The sequence below is a fragment of the Hydractinia symbiolongicarpus genome, chromosome 10 (genome assembly GCF_029227915.1).
Source record: "Hydractinia symbiolongicarpus strain clone_291-10 chromosome 10, HSymV2.1, whole genome shotgun sequence".
In the NCBI taxonomy this organism is placed as follows: domain Eukaryota; kingdom Metazoa; phylum Cnidaria; class Hydrozoa; order Anthoathecata; family Hydractiniidae; genus Hydractinia; species Hydractinia symbiolongicarpus.
The window spans coordinates 8,931,282-8,951,657 of record NC_079884.1 but is presented as its reverse complement, the minus strand read 5'-3'; the positions used below and the strand labels follow the sequence as shown (position 1 = coordinate 8,951,657).

At 33.9% G+C, this 20,376-nt stretch overlaps 2 protein-coding genes across 5 annotated transcripts; both read left to right on the top strand.

Moving 5' to 3' along the window:
• The first annotated feature begins 442 nt into the window (after positions 1-442).
• Positions 443-4,737, top strand: LOC130612512 (deoxynucleoside triphosphate triphosphohydrolase SAMHD1-like). Its single transcript, XM_057433831.1, has 3 exons — positions 443-550; positions 2,263-2,479; positions 2,889-4,737. Exons 2-3 carry the CDS (start codon positions 2,284-2,286, stop codon positions 4,271-4,273), a joined length of 1,581 nt encoding a protein of 526 aa, XP_057289814.1. The 5' UTR covers positions 443-550; positions 2,263-2,283; the 3' UTR covers positions 4,274-4,737.
• A 1,646-nt stretch (positions 4,738-6,383) lies between these two features.
• Positions 6,384-20,343, top strand: LOC130662774 (potassium voltage-gated channel subfamily A member 1-like). Of its 4 annotated transcripts, none has more exons than XM_057461702.1 (2): positions 6,384-6,547; positions 18,136-20,343. In XM_057461702.1, exons 1-2 carry the CDS (start codon positions 6,481-6,483, stop codon positions 19,506-19,508), a joined length of 1,440 nt encoding a protein of 479 aa, XP_057317685.1. In that variant the 5' UTR covers positions 6,384-6,480; the 3' UTR covers positions 19,509-20,343. The 4 variants fall into 4 exon arrangements, with proteins under 4 accessions (XP_057317685.1, XP_057317688.1, XP_057317687.1 ...); XM_057461705.1 differs by lacking the exon at positions 6,384-6,547 and adding an exon at positions 11,900-12,092; XM_057461704.1 differs by lacking the exon at positions 6,384-6,547 and adding an exon at positions 14,852-14,939.
• Positions 20,344-20,376: the final 33 nt, after the last annotated feature.

Here is a 20,376-nt window from a genome sequence, read left to right as displayed (position 1 = left end):
TTTTGTAAGACCACCAGCCCTGGAATGGAGATTGCACGATGGGAGGTGGTCTGCAATAAGTATTTTCTAAAGCAGAAAATCTCGATCGGAATGTTATTATGGTCAGCCAAATTCACCGTTAAGAACGATCTTTCTAACATAAGTAATTTTCATCTTGACGACAATTTTTAAAATTTAACAATTAATGGTCTTTAGGGACAGCTGTTGTATCAGACACTTGAAAAAATTTGAACACACTAAACTAGATTTTCACTTGCAATTACTGCGATTTTATTGTTCTGCGAACTCTTGTTTCCGCCCCACTCTGGCCTCACTCTTTTTAAAAATATTTATTTCTAATAAGATTTGAATGAACAACTCTTTCACTGTTGCACAGATTGTTTAAAGTATTTTTTACTATCATCTGGTGTAAGCTGGGCTTAAGTTATGTTTATTAACGAAAAAATAGAACTGATAAATAATTCAATAGATACTGCGGAATAGCCAGCATGTAATATCACTAGCAAAAATTTGAACACCAATACAGTTATACGTTTCTAGAAAACACCATGTGAGTATATTTTAATAGTGCGTATAAAACATTGTTTTTTATTTCAAATAAATTTTAAATTTGTAACTGTATGTAGTAATCCTTTTTATTGTTGTTAAATACAAATACATTTTCTACATTTTTTATAAGCTTTACAAATGTTTAGTCGGCGAGTTTAAAACTTACCGACTATTTTTTGTTGCCAATTTACCCCCACCGACATTTCGTTTATAAACTGGTAATTTTGTATTTAAAAAATGCGACTATAGGTTTGATAAAACCATGGTAAAAGCAAAGAGACTTTCATGTCAAATATATACTTCATCGGTGAAACCTCCAAGTAGTCAGGAGACCCAGTATAATTTTTCTTACCCCGGGAAATCGCAATTGCTAGGGTTGGAAAAATTACGCCGAATTTTTCTGTGGTCAGAATACTGACTGCGCTTTTTAATTGGTTAATTCTATTGGTCTTTGCTGACGTGGTCAATATCTGGAAATCCTTTGTTTTAAGCGCAAATAGCCTCACTAACCTGAACAAATATAATAAATTTTGGAATTATTTAAGAGGGTAAGATGTGACCACGCTGATTTGTGCTGATTGGTAGATTGTAATTCGGGGTTTGAAATGAGGTGGATTTGAATTTTAGGGATTTGTTTCGACATTTGTTTGCGTTTAAGCTTTTGTATGAGAGAAACTGAATTTGATATCCTCGAAGATAGCTTAGTTAACTAGGCTATCCTCCTAAATGAAAATAAGAGAGTGGATTTCGAACCTTTGATTTCGATAGGGGGCGCCATGAACTTCATTTTGGTTTCTTCTCTAGTATTCCCACAAAACATATTTCAATGTTGATTTCATTTCCGTCTAAAAGACACGTTTTTTTCCTATTTTAGAAATTTTGGACGAGGTTTGCCTTTTTCAGTTGTCCTTTTCCCTTTTCCTTTCGCCCAATTCATACCATTCAAAACATATTAGGCTTAGCTTTCACTGTGTTCAGACTACTATCACCATTTGTCTAGAAATTGCTGAACAGGCTGGACGTGATCCTTTTGCACTTTATACAAAGGAGTAAAGGTCTTTTTTCATTATGCAATTTTCTTTCCGTCTATAAACAGTTGTTCTCTGTAGCGTAAATAACGATGATTTTCAAGGGGGATTTCCACTAAGCAAATTAGCTTTTTGGTTTCTTGACGATGCTTTCTTTTTGCTGTTCTTTTAACGTAATATTTGTCATTTTCATTGTCATGAAAATTTTAATCTTGAATTCAATGCTTTTCACTATTTCCCTCGATGTTTATACACGTGATGTATTTCTCGCAATTTTGTTTGGCTGGAAAAATCAAATATATTTCCGTATGAACGCGTCAAAGCTGGTTTTATGGTAAAAAGTAGTTTAAAAAACCCACGCGAATGAATTTTTTAAATCTTTAAATGTATGACTATTTCTACGTAAGCGAAAACTGAAAAGGTTTGACAAAATAAATTAACAAATTTTCTGAGTACACGCGTTGTCGCATCTATAGTTTAATTAAACATTAATCGGCCATATAAATGCACACACTCTTGCGTGTTTTAAAAGCATTTTCCATGTAAAAACCTCTGCCAAGGAGCTCCATAAAGACAACATTCAGTTTCCTTCTTCCCTATTTATTTTTCCTGCAAAAAGCCTTTTTCAAAACACTGGTTTGTAGTACTTAAACATCTTTTTATATATATCTATATATATTTGCAGTTTTAGGGAGACCACGTGAAAATGTCGAAACGATTTGCATCGGACTTAAATTATGGAGATTCAAAGCAAAGAAAAATTGAGAATATTTTCAGTGTTAAAACGAAGAATATTCGTATATTCCAAGATTCTGTGCATGGAGCAGTAAAGATGGATCCACTTCTGGTAGCCATTATTGATACACCTCAGTTTCAAAGATTAAGAGACATCAAACAATTAGGTGATTAGCATTTTTTTAAGGTCGTTAACAAATGATACCGCCATTTTTCTTTCTTGCAAGCTTGATGTAAAAGACGAAATTGGCATCCACGATCATTAAAATCTTTAGTACAATGTATTCTGTCAACATCGCATTTTACGCTTCCGTATCTGCTTGACAGATCCTCTTAGTAGAGACTTGCATCAGTACTTTTTTGCAGACTTTTGGCTGGCTACGTTAGCAACAACTTGATTATTGTACATAACGAAAAACCGATACCTAAAACAGAATACGCACATCGAAAAGCAGTCTCAAATATACCTTGTTCTCTCTAATTATCGGTCTTTTAACCTAAAGAGAAGGAAAATTTCAGTAAAAATGCTGTGAGAAGGTATTAAAATTTTATTGTAACTTTCCTTTCTTTGTGTAGGTTCAAGTTACTGGGTGTTTCCGGGAGCATGCCACAATCGATTCGAACATTGCATTGGAACATCTTACTTGTGTGGTCTCATGTTGGAAACATTAAAAGAACTTCACAACACCGAGTATGATAATGCTGTCGAAATAACAGAGACAGAAATTCTTTGCGTGAAAATTGCTGGCTTGTGTCACGATCTAGGACATGGTCCATTTTCGCACACGTTCGATGGAACATTCATAAAACGTGCACGACTAGACACAAGATGGACGCACGAACAAGGATCGTGTGATTTATTTGATTACATGTTGGATGTAAACGAAGGTTTACGAGAAATATTGACGGAGAGAGGTATTGGGGAAAATGAATGTGAATTGATTAAGCGGATGATAAAGGGAAGAGATCCGAAACAAGACTTCATCGTGGAGACTTGCAACTGTGGAGGAAGAACTGCAGAAAAATGGTTTCTTTACGAGATTGTGTCCAACAAAAGGACTGGTATCGATTGTGATAAACTTGATTACTTTGCCCGTGATACGCATCATCTTGGAATGAAAAACACGTTTGATATTCAACGATATCTTCAAAATATACGCATTTTATCCGTGGACGGACAGCTACAAATATGTGTTCGTGACAAAGAGATGTTTAATTTGTATGAATTATTTCACGTTCGTTGGGCCCTGCATCACCAAGTATATCAACACAAGACAACAAGAATCATTGAAGAAATGATATGTGAAGCGATGCTGAAAGTTGACAACAAATATGGTATCTCAGCTGCGATTGATAATATGGAGAGTTACACAAACCTAACAGACTCCATAATATACGACATTTTGAGATCTAATGATGATGATCAAGATTTAAAGGATGCGCAAGAACTTATCAAGAGAATACAGAAAAGAGATTTTATGATGTATTTTTGCGCTCGCATTAATTCCAGCTCCACTAAACGTGAATCTGATGAATTACAAGAAGATATGATTGCACAAGCAATCATAGATACAAGTTATGGTGCTTTGGAAAGGGAGGATCTGTTTGTAGATATCATTTCAATTGGATATGGGATGAAAGATCAAAATCCAGTCGAAGAAGTGATTTTCTTCACCAAAGATGGAAAACCAATAAAATTACGACGCGAATATCTTAGCGATATATTGCCAAATTCATTTCTTGAAAAGCTCATTCGAGTGTATTGCACAAAACGTGAAAAAAGATTAGCAGTTAAGAATTCCTTTAAGCTTTGGTGCGAAGAAAACGGTTATTTAATACCAAATACGATGGAAGGCGATACGTCTGGCTATTTCACCAATATTTCAAACTCAGAAGCATCAGAAAGTTTTTCAAATATCAGTACAAGTACACCGTGCGATGTGAATAATAATACGAAGTGAACTCAATGGCTAAGAGATATTGCATATTTTTTATGTTTTGTTAAACTTGTTGTATTTTCTCAAATTATCAGTTTCTTTTATATAGCCACGCCCTGAAAACGTGGTAAGAGTCCTACAAGTACCCTATCTACACTGAATAAAACAAATAAAGAAATATCAATAGACCGTAAAGGACGAACATCCATGAACATGAACATCCACCTTGCTTTTTTTTTAGCATCTGTGAAATCCAATTGGTTCTGCTTCTGTTCCTAAATTATTAGACTGAAGTGCTGCTTAGATGATCCTCATTCATACATTTTCTCTTTACTTTATCTAAACATAACACTGAGAAAAATGTGGCTAGCTTCGACCTCTAATAAAGCGACAACGTTTCCTCCTAGGTTTGGGAGACGATATAAAAAACATACCGTATATTATATACTTTATTTTTTTTATTTATTACAATAAATTATTTTATATAATTTAATCGTGTTTATATTTCAAAGCAAATTGTTTTTGTTTTACCGACCGATTCCACGAGGTTTAAAGTATCGGGATGATTTATTGCGTTTTTTTGCTGCGTTTGCAAAAATAAATCTTTGCAAATATGGCAATAGTCACTATTTGCGAAAATAAATATTTGCAGAAAATTTACAAAATTACCCCCTGCTCTTTTTACGCCGCCCCTAAATTAACGCTGGCCTTTCTTTAGGTGGAACAAAAACTACTTTTATTGCATATCTCAAGAAGTAATTCTTTTTAACTCGAGAAAAAATAAAACCTGTACCTTTTCCCCCCAAGATGTATTTAAAGGTCAGACAACAAATACCTTAAAGGAAATCACCTTCATGAAAAATAGATATGTAGTTGAATCTCGTCGCAGGTTTCAGAAATTATTTAAGGCTGCTTCGCAACGTTAGTCAATCTTTGCGAAATATCAGGTTTTTTAGGTGATTCGTAATTATATTGATTGAGAAGATGTTTATTTTCGTTGAGTATGTTTGGCCAAAGTGGTTTGGAACCCTGTATTTTCACTCTTTCCTGACAAAAGACTTGTTCATAACAACGGCCATAGCAAATATTTTCACCGTTTTTGAGTAGCTTTCCAACTACTCTACCTGTATGTAAATGTTTTTCAATCCATACACGGCACTGTCAATGTTCCTGGCATAACCTTTTAGCAACAAGAATATAAATTTAACCAAGCCACGGGTACTCACAAAGACTTATCCTGAAAAATGAACTCCTCGAAGTTTGCAGAGCTATGACTTGGAAATTTAGGTGTAGAGCAAATTGACGAGATTGAACTTGTCCGTTTGCCCGTATCAAGTCGTTCCATCCTTTAAAATGTTTATTTGCGTTTTTCTCAAGATTGCATTTCTACCTTCCTGGTCATAATAACTCGAAAAATATCAATTTGATATGAAATTTTATGGGATTGTTTAGGCAAAGAAGTACTTGTGATATTAAAATTATTTTTTATGATAGGCTTCAAATGAAACGATGTAATATTGCTTACTAGATACTGGATCGAGCTTGGGATTGGCGTGATTTTGGTAATGACGTAACAAGCATAACTTTTTCGCTCGGATGTTCAATTTTTTTTCTCACGTGGTTTTAATATTTTATAGGTAAGGAAATTCAGGCATTTTTGGGATTTTAAATTTATTTTTGTTGTTGTGTTTCCTCTTCTTAATTATTTTTCTTAATCATTCAATTTTTTAGATTTTTAGCTTTTCACTAAAACCAAGTGTTAACCTTTACAAGTTTTTATTTGCGCCTAAATAAATTCATAAATCGAAAATTGTAAAATCATGTTTACAAAAACTGTCACTTTTTTGTATACATAAGTCTTCACCTGCGTTAATTTTTTTACCACTTGAATTTTTTTTCACTCTTTTTAAAATTATTTTTTTGTTTATAGTTTTTATTTAGGGCTGGGAGTCTTTTCTCTCCCCTGAAAGGTTGCACTATACATGATAAGGATAAAAACACTATCAACAACACAGCTTCCCCCAAATAAAAATTATTCTGCATTTTCAAATATCGTATTTCGCTGCCAGATGGTGATTTGTTCTTTCAGAAAACCCGCGCCATCTGCGTGTTGTAGAAAATCTAGAGAATAAAATTTGTTTCACACAATGCCAGCCTTGTGTAGATGCGAAAGATGAAATTAAAAAAATATGAAAAACTAACTAAGGAAGAAACAGTGAAAATTTGTCGATATGTTGATCAGTGGTCGTTCTTCTATGACGCCAAATTGTCTCACTCCGCCCCCACACCACTACAATAGTGAGTAACTTATGTATTTTTTATTTATAACATGTATTCAATGCAACGCAAGGATATTTCTTAAAAGAGAAAAGCAGTTAGATGTAGAAAGTATGCGTTATACATGAGACTCAGTATCTGACTCTTTTTTTCTTTTTTACGAAAAGCGAAACTGACTGTATTGCTTTAAGACTTTCAAATTTAAAATCCGTTTCTGGTTTTTGTGCATGTCTCCAATTTTCATTTGACAGCATTTCCCGCTGGTTGTTTGCGTGTGCACGGTTAGAGCAAATTAGAGATTTTGTCCAAGTGCGCGTGCGCTAACAAAAAAGCGAGTGAACATTTTGCGCTGTAGCGGAAAATGAAAACGAGAGTTCATAACAAGGCAATCTGGTGTGCAGGACGTTTTTTCGTAGTAGAAAAGAGAAGAAGAAAGCGGAAGAAGGAGTTGCCCTATTCATAATGTATACGTATTTTGCAATTTTTATCTCCGTGGAGGATTGGGTATGAATTGCTTAAATTAAAAAAAAAACTCAATAATTTAACAATGAAATCAATCACTTAATATTTTAACAGGAATTCTGACTTGTTTCGCTGTTCTGACTTGTCTCGTTGTTCTGACTTGTCTCGTTGTTCTGACTTGTCTCGTTGTTCTGACTTGTCTCGTTGTTCTGACTTGTCTCGTTGTTCTGACTTGTCTCGTTGTTCTGACTTGTCTCGTTGTTCTGACTTGTCTCGTTGTTCTGACTTGTCTCGTTGTTCTGACTTGTCTCGTTGTTCTGACTTGTCTCGTTGTTCTGACTTGTCTCGTTGTTCTGACTTGTCTCGTTGTTCTGACTTGTCTCGTTGTTCTGACTTGTCTCGTTGTTCTGACTTGTCTCGTTGTTCTGACTTGTTTCACTGTTCTGACTTGTCTCGTTGTTCTGACTTGTCTCGTGCTCTGATTTGGCTTGTTGTTATCACTTGATATAAGCGTACAAATCATTTTTTTTCAGTAAATTATGAATGATGTCCTGTTTTTAATATTTAAAGCTAAATCTTGAAATGGAAATTTTTGAATTTTGTCTGTAGAGAGTTACAGGCCTCGTTTGGAAAGCAGTTTTTTAACTGAAATGACGTTCTGAATAAATATTTCACAAATAAACAAATAAATAATGAATAAATAAATAAATACTCATTCAGTGTTGATGCAAGAGAGACAACTGTCAAGATATCAACTTACCTAAACATTTGGAACACAACACACCATTTGAAAATATATTATTTTATTATAAGAGTACTAGTCATCAAACAACAAAAAATCCCACGGGTTCTTCAGTTCTTAAATTACTGGCCTTTGTAGAATCACTGTTTCGTGCGTTTTTAGCATGGCACCACTTGGTGTGACAGACTGAATAAGGGTAGTTTTAATATAGAGATAGAATGCCTGTAGGACCTGTGTTTTGGGATAAAGATGAAAGTGTACATGTTTCATCCTCATATCCAAAATTGCAGACCCTGGGAAGGAGAGGATTAGGACAAAACGTGACGACTTAAGATGTTTCTTGGAAAGAAATATAATGAGTAAAACCGTTGTTGCGGATTGAACTGACTGCGTGTTTCGTGCATGTTAAAAAGAAACCAAGAAAGCTCTACGAGGTTTTTTCACGTTTTTCCGATAATGCGGTGCTCATAGCGTTTTTTGACGCACACTTCTTCATCTTCTCAATGCCATATATTATATACCTGGGGACGAAACTGCAGCTGTTTGTATTTCAGCTTTCTCGTCGACAAATAGAGTACTATTTGTGAGAAAATAACTCTGCACAATTACTGCTGCTGTAAAATTATTGTCAGCAGATTTTTTTAAGTGTAACTTTCTCTTAAAAAATATACGTATTTACAAGTAAATTGCTCTCCTACATATCCTATGTTGGCCAAGTTTCCAATATATCTGCTCTTCGTAGCAGGTGTTTTTAAAAAAATTTTTACATCGTATTTCAATGACTGCGTATTTTTGTGAAATAAATAAATAAAGTCGTGGAAAAGTTAAATAGAGAGAATGACATTGTGCGTACAACAAGTAATTTCAACAGTTGGTTTGTTCAGGTATAACTTTGCTAATTTTTCTCTTCTTTCGTTAAAGAGACTTCATTTATTATCTGGTAGAGCGTGTTGTTATAATTAGTATTATAAATATAAAATGGCGCTAATACACTATCATTCCAATTTCCACTAACCAAACTTTGTGATCCTTTTTGTTTGTTTGTTTGTTTGTTTGTTTGTTTGTTTGTTTGTTTTTCTTTATTCTTATTTTTATTTCTACTTTATCAACAAACACAGAAATGCCACTGCAAGTAAGTTTTAATAAAGAAATGCTAACATCTAGTAGTCCGGTATTCAATTCGGTTTACGAATAAGTTCCACTATATGGAGAGTCTCGTTTTCCCGCTTAAAAGCAACAGAAAAACGGGTTTCTCCAACTAGGTTGTTGTTACCATTGTTACGTCAGCTTAGTTCAAGAGCATGGGCAACAGCTAATTAACAGACAGAAAATAAAATATTTAAAATATTTAAACACTAAAAAGAAATTATTCATATTATAATACCCGCATGCGTTTGTCCGTCCGTCCGTCCGTCTGTCTGTCACGCAAAATGGTAGCTTAGCTGCGCAGGTATCGAGACGCATGCAATGCGGTATAAAAAGGACGGGCGAACCCGTGGATTTTTCCACGGGCTAACGACTAGTAGTGGAAAAATAGTTAAGGTAACACGTCACATGAAAAATAAAAAAAAAATTTGTAATTTTTTTCTTGACCTTGAAGTACATTTTATACAATTCTCTCCTTTATCACCTATCTCTATGGTAACATTTGTACCTAGACAAAATAAATTTGAACTGAATTTTGGCACAGCTTTTATTCATGAATCGCCAAAATTAATCACTGAAACATTTTTAAAACCAAAATTACAAAAAAAACCCAAGTCGAAAAAAGGGTCTAAAACCGTTTCTTTTTTTTGAAAACACGTGTTTTAGGGTTCATTTGAAAGATACTGAATAGTTTATTAAATAGAAACAAGATCGAAAAAACCATTAAGGGTCAGATGAGTTTTAAAGGTAGTGCAATGATTCTTTTTAAAAACATCTTGTTCATTGTTTAAACAAATCAAATGCATTTCTATCGACCATGTCGTTATTAGAATGCTCTAATGATGGATTCAGCTATTGAACAACCTAAAAAAAGTTTCAACCTGTTTAAAGCAGTTTTTAAAAATTTAAAAGCAGTTCTCACACATTGGTAAAAGTAGGTCTGAAGAAATTTAAATTTATGTTCCCGGAACTAATAAAACCGATAGTTTATCTTAAAGAGTTTTGGTGAAGGAAATGAATTTCTTTTTTTCAAATGAGAATATATGTTTTTTGATTTAGGATTCAAGCTTTACATACTTTTCTTAGTTCTGTCTATGCTGAACTCATACCGGTACAAATCTGATACCGGTCGAAAGGAAAGGTATGAGATTTCGTACCGGTTCTAAATTTTTATGTAAACACGATTTACCCGAATTAAAACTTATTGCGCATGTGCAATTTCCACAAACTCGATAGGGAATACTAGTAGAAACAAAATGTTGATTGTGAAATTACCTTCAGTAAAAATTAGAAACTGGAAAAGGCGGACTCTTTTCTACTGGTGGTAGTTTGTACAATTTATTGCTGTTAGAAATAAGACAAGAAGCCCTGCGGCTTAAAGATTTCCGCCATTAGCAATAATCTGAAAAAAAGATATAAAATCGTGACATACATGTCACGATTTTATAGCTATAATACATTATCTTTCACCAAAAATATCCAGCCTCAACAATTCCTCTTTAAATTAAAATTCATTGATAATTAATTAGTTCTGCTGAATATAGCTTTAGTCTACGTGCTTACAAAATTGTAATACAGAAGGAAATGACGTAATTATATAACATCAAAGATGGCGCATTATAAGACGATCTTCATTATGCTACTCAGCACGGGCTTTAAATTTCGATTATAAACTTTAAAATAAAGTAATTTTCATTGGATAATAAAACAATTTGTTGCACTGTTAGGATTCTTATTGGCTTAAAACTCAATTTAGCCTCGTTTTCAGAAAAAAATCTGTCAAAATGAGGATTTAAGCCTTAGCCTGGATAAGTTTTAGGCGTCCAGGCTCTGGGCTGTCTCTATCTCTCTATCTCTCTATCTGCCCAGGCGATATTAAAGATTCCGCCTTTGCCGACGGAAATCAAAAAATCCAAGGAACAGCTTTTGGCTTTTTAAAATATTCATTTTAGACTTTATTTTAACCTTTTTTTTTCTTTATGACTTATGATATTATTAATTGGCTTATAATACTAATAATATTAGCTTTTGTTTAAACAGGACAAAAATTAAAACATTCCCAAGTTATTGGGTCATCGGAAATAAATTAAGAGGCCTGGAACGAGCACACAAGTGTGATTTTGGAAAACACTTTAAGGTAATTATTCACCTTAGTAATATCTATGCATTGATAAAATTTGAATGCACATCCCTTAGGTCTAAAATAACTGATGACAGAAAATGTCAAATTTGCTATTACTTAAATATATGACATAATAATTTATGCAGCATAATTAATTCTAAAATATGAATACGAAAAAAGCTTTTTAAAAAAATTGAAAAGACTTATTAACTAACTTTTGAAGCTCTACTTTAAGGGCAGAAATTTTCGCGAGGATGAAAAATCGCGAAATTTCGCGAAGTTAATTTTCGCAAATTCTACTTCTGGAAGAAATTTTAAAGAAAAAATTTTCGCGAATTTTCCAAAATCTTCATTTTTGGGAACAAAAACTTTCGCGAATGACAATGAATTTTAATGAAAAAAAAATTATTGTCTGACTCTTCTTTTCGTTTTTTGTCTTGAAATTTGACATTTCTGATACAAAGATATTCAAACCCTTCCGTTTTTCGATTTTTAGCTGAGTCATGCTGCATGCAAACGCCACCTTACGTGATGAAGAAGTAAGAAGCTCCGCCCTTTCTAATTAAAATGGAGAGCTACAAACGCACGCCCCGCTTGCTCAAATATTATAATTTACGACTTTTGTTAAAAATAATCAATGAAAAAAGAAACAATGATGTGAAAATCAAAGACTTTATCAATTTGTGAAAAGATTATAATATTTTTTCCCTTATTCTATTTGAAGTAAAAGTTAGGAAAACAAAGTCTTTCTTGATTTTTTCCTTCAAACATTGATTTTATCTTTTAAAAGGAGAAAACAATAGCATTAATAGAATCGATTCATAAAATACAAACTGATTCCCAGATTACCTGCCCTCAATAAAATGAACACTTCATACAGTAGACCAGAAAGTACTGGTCACTAACTTGCAAGGTTTAATAATTCTTTTTATCGGGGAAAATCGTTATCGAATATTACTACGCCATATTGTTTCTTGATTTTCTAAGAGAATAAATGAGAAGGCTGTTTAAGTTATAAGCAGGTTTAGGAAAAGATCGCGTAAAACAAAGAAGATATTAACATCCAACTTGCAAAATGATATCAAGATCAGGGGGTGAGCGAGTTTGTCTCTTTATTAGTCTTGTGAAGCAGAAAATGATATCGAAAGGGAGCGTTGTTTGTCTAAAAAAAAGCATATTCGTGAACCGAGGTTGGATACCTGCTATCTACAATCAGTGAAAAAAAAGTTGGAACAACGACAGTTTTTTGGGGCATTTTCTCCACTTTTTGACATGCTATAATTACGGAATAATTTGAGTCAGGTGCCACGAAATTTCGAAATATGAGAAAAAAGGGACCATGCTGACGTCAGCAACAACTTGCACAGCTTAAATGTTTTAGGTCCCCTTTAAACATTGATAAATGAACTTTCACTTGATTAAATTGTGTAAATCGAATACAAAAATAGTCTAACTTGCTGCTGGTAAGAACAGAGTCTAAAATTTGTGGTCATGTTTCAAAAAGAAAATAAGAACGTCCCGGATTTTCTTGAATTTCCCATAAAAATAACGTATATATAAATTGCACATTGGTATCTTGAAACGCGACACATGCAATTCTGTAATAGGAAGTACTTATTACTACAATAGTGTGTTCCGAAAAAAAAAATTCTGGTAAAAGAAATGTATTAAACTTAAGAGCTTTGTAAAAATAATTAGCGAGAAACGTCATGAGTGCATTTAATTCCGTACTTTGCTTCTTCTTTTAATGAAAGCTCTGAGAACAAGACGAAGGGAGTTCCCTATTTTGTTGCTTCTTCTTTTAATGAAAGCTCTGAGAACAAAACGAAGGGAGTTCCCTCTTTTGTTGCTTCTTCTTTTAATGAAAGCTCTGAGAACAAGGCGGGATACTAATAATTAGCGAGGAACGTCATGAGTGCATTTAATTCCGTACTTTTAAAAATTTTAAATAAAATTTCTGGCCTTTAAACTAAAGTTGATTTTGGGTAAGCGAGAACACTACATATCTTAAATATAGGGATTAGGGTAAGGAAAAAATGGGAAAAGCAAGTTAAGCGAAGATTTAGTGACTTTTCTTTGGCTGGAATTTTAAAGATTTATTAAAGTTTAATTTATAATAGTCTTAAGGTGGTTCTCCTAAAAAAATGTCTAAATTTCAAGAATTGTCTTTTACCTGTTTTCTGACCACAAATTCATCTTAGAATACGGTGGTAAGTAGCGCTAATTATAAATTTCGGTTTAAAATAATCTTTAAACAAGTTTTTTGCCGTTTAAGTTCGAAATCCACGCGAAACACGAATTCGCAAGACCGAAGCACACACACTTTACAATTTCTTCTGTCGTTGGAGGCATTAGTACCACCTAGTGTTTAAATGAAACCAATATTCAATTCGAAGTTTTGCATTTCAGTCATTTGGTCGAGGTATTGCCAGTTTCGCCTTGTTTTAGCTTTTCTTTCGTCCAAGAAATACCGCATCAGTTCTCCGGAAGACGAGTCAGGCTTACGAAAATGCGTTTCACTTAATCCATACACGTGACCCTTAAAGGAACATGCGGGGCCAAAAAGGCGCTTAAAATAGCGCATATTCACTTATTTGGTTAGGCGTCGAGCAGCACAATGTCATACTTTGCACATACTTTTCCTAGCAACAGGTAACCGTGGCAACCAATCAATTAAATTTTCGACTTAATTTTGTCGCACTGTCACATACTATGACATCCTCATCAAGTATCTTAAGAAATGACAATTCTCTGTGATATACAAAAATGATTAAATAGGCAGTACTGAGGCACCCCTGTTCCTTATCCCTATTAAGAATGTTGAAGCAGCACTCACTTTAGGAGCCAACTTTCTCGGCTGTTGAAGGAGTCGCTCACGTTAGAGGTCTTTTATTGTTAGGGAGAAAAGGGAAGAAGGCAAAGTAAACTAATATGTCTAACCTTGTGAAATTCCAATAGCTTTGCTTTGAGCGTAGCATCAATATAGCGAGGTTTTAAGATGTTAACATACTCAAGCACGGAAGGACGAGAGGGGGGAGGGGGGAGTGCGATAATCTTCTTCATGCCATACTTTTGTAAATAACATAAGAAAGATTATGCCAATGTCCCTTAAACCTTTGGTACCTGATGTTTTGTCCTTTTAAAATAGAAAGACTAAAATATTTTTTGGAAAAATTTTAAGCACTTTTTTTGAATTTCTTGATATATTAAATAGCCTTTTCTCAGAGGGGCCTGGGCCATTTTTCTACTTTTTGATATTTAAAAGGCGTTTCAATATTTTTTTTTTAACTTTTTGTCCAGGTAATCAGTAAATTGATAAATTATGTTTAAATCGTTATGGAAGTAGAGCATTGCCCTCCACCCCCCCCTGAGGTTATCCGGCTTCATTTACCAATACCCGAAAAACGAAAAAAAGAAACATATTAGTGTTTTTTGGGGGAAAGGGGGGGGGGGGGGGAAATAGAACAAATGATCGAATGACGTGATTCTCAAATAAAAATGGTCAAGGTGTTGAAAAAGTTCTAATTAGAGAAAATTAAAGTGTGAAAAAAAATTCGTCACTTTCGAAAACTTTTTATTATTATCCTAAGATAAGTTATTCTGACAACATGTGGAGACTAAGCCTTAAAAAAAAGTCTGCCTCTGCAATGAAGTCTTCCTAAATTGCTTTTTAAATTTTAATAATCCATCTTTTGTTCTTTTACCCCGTGGTTTAATGTAGGCACCTTTGTGAAGAAATACACATCTGCTTATTTTCCTTTTCTTTGTTTTCTTTTTCCTACTACGACATAGCATGATATAGGCACCCTTGTAAATTGAAAACATAAAAAAATGAAGTGAGCCACACGAACGCTGGAGAATGTGTGAAGAATAACGAAGAAGTAGGAAAAATAAAGTTAAATATTGGGGAATAATGGAAGGATTAAATCTTGATAGAGATGGTAATACTGAAAGAAATAATGAATTAATTTTTTTCTTGTTATTTTACATTTTCTCAAATTTTGCATTTTTTGGGACATTGGATTTACAAACTTCGTTCCTAGGGAATTTTGTATAACAAAAATACTCTGAGTACGAAGCTACGTGGAGTTTTATTTGTTTTATCGCCGGGACTAGAGCGAAGTGGATGTTTTGTCACAGCTAACGTAGTCACCTATGTGATCAAAGGTGAGGGGAAGGGGAAGAAGGTGGATTGTAGCGGGGTTAGGGGGTTGTTGTCTTTTATATATGACAAACATAATGGAGGTGGATTCAAATGAAATTATCATAAATTGTGTTTTCCAAAAACTAAAGAATATGAAAAATTAACATCATAAACAATCAAATAAAATAGAAATTAGGAATTAGTTTTATAAAACAAACTTGCACTGTCTTGTTGTTTGTGCACCATGAAGACACTTTGATAGTCGCTATTTCTTCCATGTTGCACGCAAGAGTGTATTAATGCTATTTTCCTAAAAATGAATTGATAAGATTTTATCACAGTGTAAACAAGTACAACGGAGAAGCGACATTTCAGTACTTATGTGGAGTAGATTTAAATAGCTCGATTTTTATGCAATAATCTTTAAATGCCTGCACTTTTTAGACTCGAGAATTGACAACTCGAAAAACATGTCTGATAATTTGTTACGTCTCCCAAGTTTATTATTCTATGTCAAAAATAACACCATAAATATAGCAAAATAACTTACAAGTCTCCTCCCCAGCGCTTTTTTCTCTTTCTGTCGTCGCCCAAGACTGTCAGAAAGGGAAAAACAGCATTGGGGACGAGGTTGACTTATTGTAATTGCAATGTTAAATTTTTTATATAAATATGAAAAATGAAAAATGACAACAGAGAATTTTGAAAGCGTACATTTCTGTGAACATGTGTAATGTGAGGTGCAAATTAAATATCACAACTGATTTCACTAATTTAATTATTCCTTTTACAAAGATTTTAAACAACAATAATTCTTCTTAAATGCTTAGAAAAAAGCGCGCATGCGCATCCGACATATTTCCATTCCGAGATTCTCAAAACAGAGTGTGTTGTAAAAAGACCATAGCTGCCATATGGACATGAATAAATGGGTTAAATAAAGATTTGGTTGGCTGTGTTCTCGTTTAAGTGATCAAAGGGACCATATATATTTTGTTCGAGACAGTATATAAATATAAGAACGTAATAAGATAACACCTGATATTACATTCATGTGCGCTTCTTTCCCTAAGAATCCTAAAAAAATTCACACATTCGCAAATTTTTGTAAGATAATGAAGTAATATTATTGAAAGAAATTAGATTTTTTTATTTATTTTTTATTCCTATAACTTTCTTTAAGATTCTAATTTTTTCGAAACACCTGATTTATATTTCTTATTTCTTTCTAAAATTTATATCTCTAAAACACCTGATTTACCAATCTTGTTTCTAGAGTGTTTCAACTCGTGAAATCAGCTCTTTTACAGAAGACTCCTGGGAAGGAGGTTGCTAATTTTCTACAAGAATAAAAAACTAGATGACATTATCGTGACGTCATTAAAGTTAAGAGCAAGTTGAGAAAATCTTAAGCTTCGCTTGGCTTAAGAACTTTTTTATTCTTAATTCTCCTCAAACGTACATCTTCTCATTCATATTTTCTTTTCCTTTTTTAAAGAAGAAACGTATTATTTATATCATGCGAGACCTTTGCGAGACGTTTAAGGGCGGCACATGCCCAACACTTTTTCTTATTTCCAGATATACGTTTTTATATTTATGAATTAATATATGAACTATAAGAAAATCCCTTATGTAGTGTTCCCAACATTGTAGTGTTCAATTTTTATAAAAAGAACTGACTTGAAGGTTAAAATTTAAAATATATTCCTAGATAACAAGAATATAATGATTTTTTCATATGTTTGCACGAGTTTGCAGTTGGTAGCGCAGATGGTTGAGGGAAAAATCAGAAGACTGTGATAAATATGAAGTGCACGAAAGAATCTTACCGAAAGAATCTTCTCTTTTTGAATACACAGCCTCGTTTATACGAATTTATTTTCAAAGCGAGGTCCAACGAATTTGCAGAGACAGAGACTAAGTTTCAAATTGTTTGTCAAATTAATGCAATGATAAAACAATGAAATGCATTCTTGTTTCTTCATTAATGCAATCTTTGAATGTTTTGATTTTAATTTATATTATCATCTTTTCTATTCATGATATTTCCTATCAATTCTATACTCACTTGATATAGGCATATGCAACCTCGTCCCCAGGGCTTGTTAGGCTTTTTATATTTGGACGGCCGTCCAAATATAAAAAGCCTAACAAGCCCTGGGGACGAGGTTGAGGCATATGTTAATCTATCTATATAAATATCTATGTCTATATAATTTCATATAATACGCGAAGGAAATCGTTTAAAACTAAATTGATACAGAAATATTGTATGCTTCGTGTTTTTAGTAGTTGCTCTTTGAATTGCAACACAGCATGGAAAAAGATTTCGATTAAAACAATCATGAAAAACTGAAGATGTATAATGAACTTCTTTTGAAAGGAGTAAAATCTTATTTGGGGAATGTAAAAGGTTCATTTGTAGTGAAGACCAAGAAATAGTCCTTTATTGCTAGGATTATGGAAAAGCTTGATTTTTTACGGGATGGTATGAAGTTTATATTTTCTTTTGAAGGAAAAAAAAAGTATTTTGAAATGTTTTTCCGATTATTTTTTTTAAATCTTCGAACAACAATCCTGCATGCGCCCAGACTGGCAAAGTATTTATCGTGTTTATGATTGCTTGAGTTATTGAGTTTAAATACATAGACTAGTTAGCATCTGCCTTCTGGAACCGTGACTTATTCATTCATTGGAAACAAAACTTTTTAAAAACTTGACAATGCATAACATTTTTCCTCTTATTGAGACGTCACAGACAGCGCTGTGCTCAAACGTTTCTGAGTTTAACAACTTCACACAAAGTTCATCATTACAACAGCCTTCTTTTTTATGGAAGTTATTTCTGTTTTGTTTTGATTTCTTACAGAAAGCTTCTGCAGGTGCAACCTATATAAAGAAGAAGAAAACGTTTGAAAAACCTTTCTACCGCAAATATGTTTATTTCACTACATTTTCGCTTCAATGATTTATTTTTTTAATTTTAATAGGACCACCATGGAATCCAGGAGTTTTGTTGACATCGCATCTCGCACCAAACGTGCAAACAAGACAGTTAATTAGCTTAAGCACGCAAGACTTGCGTAACGGAAATATGCTTCGATACGCCGAAAGTCCGCGTGTAGCTTACGAGAAAGCATCACCTATCAAAGAGGCAGATCTAGTGTCGATAAATGTATGCGGCATGGTTTACGAGACTCTACAAAGTACGTTGCAAAAATTTCCTAATACATTACTTGGCGATGAAAAAAGGCGCGAAAAGCATTTTGTTAATTCACGAAATATGTATTTCTTCGATCGAAATCGTCAATCATTCGAAGCTATCTTGTATTACTATCAAACTGGTGGGATTTTGATAAGACCGCCGAATGTTCCCATGGTGCTTTTCTCTGAAGAAATCTCCTTCTTTGACCTTGGAGAAGTTGCTTTCATGAAACTACAAGAGGAGGAAGGATACATACCAGACAAGGAGCGTCTTTTACCCAAAAAAGAATGGCAACGAAAAATTTGGGAACTGTTTGAGTTCCCTGACACAAGTACAGCCGCGCGAATATTAGCTGGGTGGTCTATTTTTGTGATCGTGCTTTCTATAACCGTTTTTTGTGTTGAAACTTTGCCTGAATTTTCGAAAGAAGACAGTGAAAATACCACAAGTACTGAGAATAACAGCCGAAATAAATTCACTCAACCGTGGTTTTCATTAGAGCTCGGCTGCATAGTTTGGTTCACTTTTGAATACATTATGCGCTTAATATCTTCTCCACAAAAATGGAAATTCTTAAAATCATTTTTAAATGTTATAGATTTGCTCGCCATTGCTCCATATTTTATAACGTTGTCATTAAGTAATGGCGACACCACACCGTTATCGGTGTTACGTGTCGTACGGCTAGTCAGAGTATTTCGTATATTCAAATTATCAAGACATTCCTTGGGGTTACGTATACTTGGACACACGCTGAAGGCAAGTGTTAGTGAACTAGGTATGTTGATATTCTTTCTGATATTAGGTGTGATTTTATTTTCAAGCGCTATCTTCTACGCCGAGCAAGGCCAGAACGACGAGTTTCAAAGTATACCTGATACTTTTTGGTATTGTCTGGTCACTATGACAACAGTTGGATATGGCGATAAAGTACCGGCAACTTTAATTGGTAAATTAGTCGGCAGTTTGTGTGCAATTGTTGGCGTACTAATGATTGCGTTACCCGTCCCTGTCATTGTCTCAAATTTTGAATTCTTCTACAAACGCGATCGTATGTCATACGATAATCGCACGATCACCGGTGAACCCTTTCGACCGGCATCTGGAACACCAGAAAAGTCCTCCGAGCCGTTACTCAAATGTGAGACAGGCATGTAACAGAGATATTATTTGATCTGAATATATATGCATAGGACTAATGCTTAGTTCAAAAATAAGTCGTTAATAATAAAATAAAATTAATTCATTACTTTAGCATTAGATATACGAGCTTAGGAATGTAGTTTTCATTCTAGACCCCAGAGCGCTTCAAGATAAACCTCGGTTTTAACCTCAAAGAGCTATGGGGACGAGAATTGTAGTGTTCTTTCTCTTGTAAATAAAATATGCTATTTTTTTACGTATTAATATAGAAATGGTGAGTACAATAAAAAGTGTGATAAAACCCTCCTCTTTTGTTGTCATACCAACCTCGTTCCAAGGGCTTGGTAGGTGTTTTTGTATTGGACTGGAATCTGCTATACAACTAACAGGCCCTGGGGGAGGTCGTTAGTATGTAATTTCTATGTAATTATATATGAACAGCAGGGCAGGGATCCTGTCGACATTGTTTTGCAGGAGGAGAAACATGTCGAATGAAAGGTAAAATGTTATAATTGCAAACAGAGAGGCCATATTTTGAATTTGTGATAAGAAAACAAAATTATCTCCAGGCCTTGTTCGTTGCACTATAAAAAAACCCTAAGAAATCCTGGACTGGACACGAAGTTCATAAGATGGTCGTGGGCTTCTATTTTTGACTTAAACCTGCAACAAAGTTCTGGCATTTCATCTTGTTATCAGATTATAATGTGAAGGATAACTTTTTTAACTGCGATGCTAAATTTTACAGCACTTTTATTTTCTCAATTTGACCCTAATCACGAAGTTAAATCTGTGGAAAACGTAAAATTTGCATAAAAAACTCTTCTTAAAAAAAAAGAAAATAAGAAAATGACTTCCATGGCCCTTTAAAACAAACCCATTG